The sequence below is a fragment of the Thermobia domestica genome, chromosome 13 (genome assembly GCF_964235325.1).
Source record: "Thermobia domestica chromosome 13, izTheDome1.hap1.1, whole genome shotgun sequence".
Taxonomy (NCBI): domain Eukaryota; kingdom Metazoa; phylum Arthropoda; class Insecta; order Zygentoma; family Lepismatidae; genus Thermobia; species Thermobia domestica.
The window spans coordinates 174,740,534-174,744,638 of record NC_137466.1 but is presented as its reverse complement, the minus strand read 5'-3'; the positions used below and the strand labels follow the sequence as shown (position 1 = coordinate 174,744,638).

Below are 4,105 nucleotides of genomic sequence, written 5' to 3'. Positions count from 1 at the left end.
ATAAAAATAAAGATGGAAATAGATGTTGATGATTTAATAAATAATGTTTTTGATAAAGTTTCATTGTGGAATCAAGATCATTCAGATTCAGATCCATATCCACGGGCGGCCTAGGTGGCCGGGCCCCCCTAAATTTTTGCTGCCCCCCATAATTTTCACGGTAGGCTTGCAAATAAACTATAAAATGGTGATAACTATAATATGGTTGGATTGCTCCCCCCCCCTACATTTTTCGGCTGTCTACAGGCTTGTCCAGATTACCACAAACAACACGTCGTGACCAAATTATGGGCAGAAGTAAGCAAGGAATTTGCAGTGGAAGGTATGTATATTTTTCTTTGTTTTGTCTTTAAAATATGAAGATTTAATTAATACACGAACCGCAACTTTTTATTCCACCTGAGGCAATAAGTTAAATTCTCATACTTCATTTCTTTATATATATAAAAAATATATATGTCATTTATCTACATCACGGTGTTCATCGGTGACAAAAGTCACGAAATTTAGCTTTTGGGTCACGATTTTTGAAAACCATACAAATGAAGTACATATTGCAAAAGTTTGTTCTATAAAACGTCAAATTTAACTACCAAAAATATCTATCGTCAGCTTTAGACACTATCAAATCGCAAGCAAAGTACGTTTCTATCGCATGGATGAAAAATCGGCCTAATTCGCTCTTGAAAATATTAGGAAATTTTATGATTTGGTAAAGAAATTGTCACGAAATTTCATTTTCGAAATTTTAATTCACACTATGCATTCGTCTTGTTCGTGCTCTCAAGACTTTAAGGTACGAATTTTCAAGCAAAAATATTTCACATGGAAGCTTTGAAAGAGACATTGCAACTTGATTCGTATTAGCAAAACTTTGGATCTAGTAGAGGCACATGAATTCACATTCCGCATTCGCAGTCACAATCGCATTCGGAAGCAATTGAGACAAGGCCTAAGAAACAAAAGGATCTATGAATGAATGTCGTGATAAAGTGATTGAACATAATAGGATATGGCATGTTAGCATTCCAGGGCTTATCAGTTTGCGCGTGTATTATTAAACTGAACACAATTATTTGTGCGTTTGCCAGGATAAGGATAGCATTTAGTACCTCCCCAAAATCCATGGACAACTCTGCAGCCGGCACAGATACCGTGAAACGTTTTAAAGATTGTGCATATACTCCCTGTCGCTGACGCGCCTGCTCCCAACCAATGCTCCTTCAAGCCCCTTGCTGCACTTCTGCCCTGACCCGGTTAGGTAGCATTTGTACTTTTTAGTGGCCACCTAGCCGAAGTGAATTCGTGTTTAATGCACTGTAGTTTTTATGCCATATGTCCATACTGTACTTTATACTCATCATAATTACAAATGATGAACCATGATCACTTCAAATGATCCAGAGTCACTGCCAAGTGATTCGGGGAAGAAACTAAATAATACCCCGAAATAACAACAGTCCAGAACGTCTTAGAGGATCATTTAAAGCCAGAAAAGTAAAGATTTTTAAAATTTGACGGACTATTCTTAATCTGTACCCATATCTTTCCATGTTCAGTATTGGGTGCAGTTTTACTATACTGTTACATAGACTGTAAAATGTACAGAAAAAATTAGTTGAGACCTTAATTTGCCCATTTCATGTTGAGATCAGAACCGAACCAACACCTACGGGGCTTCTAACCGGTTCCTACTACTACTACTCCTATTCCTACTACTTATACTATGGATTCATATAGTAAAACTACACGCAGTATTTAATTTCACCTGTAAGTTTTGTGAAATGTAATGGGGCTATACTTGTCTAGCGCCGAAACGTACAAAAATGAGAAATAGGTATTCTATAAGTTGAGATAATTCAGTATTAACCGAAATGTTTCTAAAGGATTATGAAAGTACTATCACTGTCTCCTTCACAATTGATGACTCGTGAGCAGAAGATAATATTTTGCATATAGTAGCTGATATTTAAATCGGAAATTTATAAAGCTTTAATGGCTATATACATAATTAAAATTTGGGGTTTTATATTTTATCATGCACGGACTAACATTTACACGTAAATTCAGTCGTCGTATAGTTTTTCCACTTTCGCAGAACATTTTTATCTTCTCGAAGTTGGTGACTCCGATTAATGTGTATATTCATGATGCGAAAATAGGAACTATTCCTTGTAAGGAGTATATTTTAGGAGAAACGAACCGTTACAATTGTGTAGCTCAATTACAAGCGATGAGACCGGTCAGGGTAAAGGAATCGCAAGAACGAAAGGAAGCTGCAGTGCTTGTACCATTGTGTGAAGTGCAAGGAGAATTGGGATTTCTTTACACCTTGAGGTCTCCAGATTTAAGACAGCATCGGGGTGAAGTGAGTTTTCCAGGTGGCATGCGGGAAGAAGGCGACAAACATGTGAATGACACTGCACTTCGTGAGGCTGAGGAAGAGTTAGGTATTGATAGAACAACTGTTGATATTTGGGGAAATGGAAATTATGTTGGAACATGGAGAGGTAATATTGCAGTTACACCAGTTTTAGGCTACATAGGTCCTGTTGATACAAGAAAGCTAAAAGTTGACAGCAGAGAAGTTGAAAATGTATTTGTTATACCTCTTGCACACTTTTGTGATCCTGAAAATTGTAAACAGACGCAATTTAGGAGAGGTTATGTGGTGCCAGTGTTCTTGGGAGCTCAATATCGTGTGTGGGGATTAACTGCAATTATCACACATATTGTTCTAAGAGCCCTATTACCAGAACATTATAAGCATAGGTTACATTATTTAGACCCTATAAAAGTATAAAATATAATTAAATACAGTATTGTTATCTGTCGTGTAATAAATTATTTTGTTTACGTCTATGATTTTTATCATTTTTAGATACCTGAGATTTTATAAAAACAATTGTAAATTAGAGATACTTTAGTAGTAAGCTTCGATAATAAAGTGATAGAAAGTAAAAGACAACAAACATCATGAGGTGCAGATTTACTGTATGGATCCACTTATTTCTAACATTTATAGGACAAATTTTTAATAATATTTGTAAGAGACCAATATGTAAATAATCGAAATATGTTGTCTTCTTACCTGTGGGATGCGTATCTACGGAGAAATAATAAAAGTCTAACCTGTTAAGCACGGATTCACCCATTAGGAAGCTTTTAATGACAACTACACAAAAAGAAGGGAAGTATTTGATGTGAAGTTTTACTATACAGATCCATAGTGTAAATAGTGGTCAATGTTCCGTTAAGGGCGTCCAGTAATTTCTTCCACATGAAATTTGCAATTTCTCCACTTCACAATCTGTGGATCCGTGACACGCAATAATAGAAGTGTTCGAGAGTTAAGAGATCCACATATTTGTGAAATTTACATTAGTAATTGTTGTATTATTTTGAAACACCAATGTGCAGGGAATAAAGATATGTCGGGATTATACCAATAACGTCCTTAGTAATGCACAAATACATAACCCAACACTTATGCCATATATAGTGTTTTGCGCTATCATTTGTGTACTCTCGATTGCTGACGCGCCTATTGCCTAATTCACTAAAAAGGAATATATATGCGATAGATTTATGTATGTATCCGTACAATAATACTGCACCTATCATTGAAAATGAGCAAGGTTGCTTCATCTAAATCAAATTTATTTTACTTAAAATAAATAAGATGCAGTATTTCTGACCATTCTTCGACACTTATCAAATGTCAATCCGAAACTACTGTCTTAATTCGTACTATGTGATGATAGGGTCTTTGAAATGCAAATTTGAACAAAATCTCTGATTTTCTAGATTAAGATTAATGGCACATAAATTTTTGACATTGTACTTAATTTAATCATTTCGTGTTGTACTGGGGAATTGAGGAGGTTAATCCATTTAACGTTCAATGCTTAATAGTTTTAAGTTCAGTATTTTGCATATCGTGGTACGTAATACATATCGTAGTAATTGAAAGGTCTACAAATACATATAACGAGCTGAACAGTTTGAAATGAATTTTTGAACGTATTTCCTACCTCAAGTTGGATTTTTATTTTATTTCTTCGATTAAAATGCGTATCCTAAGGAGATAAAGGGATTTTTTTTT

The 4,105-nt window shown here is 35.1% G+C and overlaps 1 protein-coding gene across 1 annotated transcript; it reads left to right on the top strand.

Annotated features, from left to right (window-relative positions):
• The first annotated feature begins 1,891 nt into the window (after positions 1–1,891).
• Positions 1,892–2,862, top strand: LOC145668768 (mitochondrial coenzyme A diphosphatase NUDT8). The gene has a single exon (XM_081736923.1). It carries the CDS (start codon positions 2,039–2,041, stop codon positions 2,801–2,803), a length of 765 nt encoding a protein of 254 aa, XP_081593049.1. The 5' UTR covers positions 1,892–2,038; the 3' UTR covers positions 2,804–2,862.
• Positions 2,863–4,105: the final 1,243 nt, after the last annotated feature.

Bases quoted from the DNA above. Each gene is read 5' to 3' on its own strand.
- LOC145668768 (XM_081736923.1), top strand. From the start codon at position 2,039: ATGCACGGACTAACATTTACACGTAAATTCAGTCGTCGTATAGTTTTT.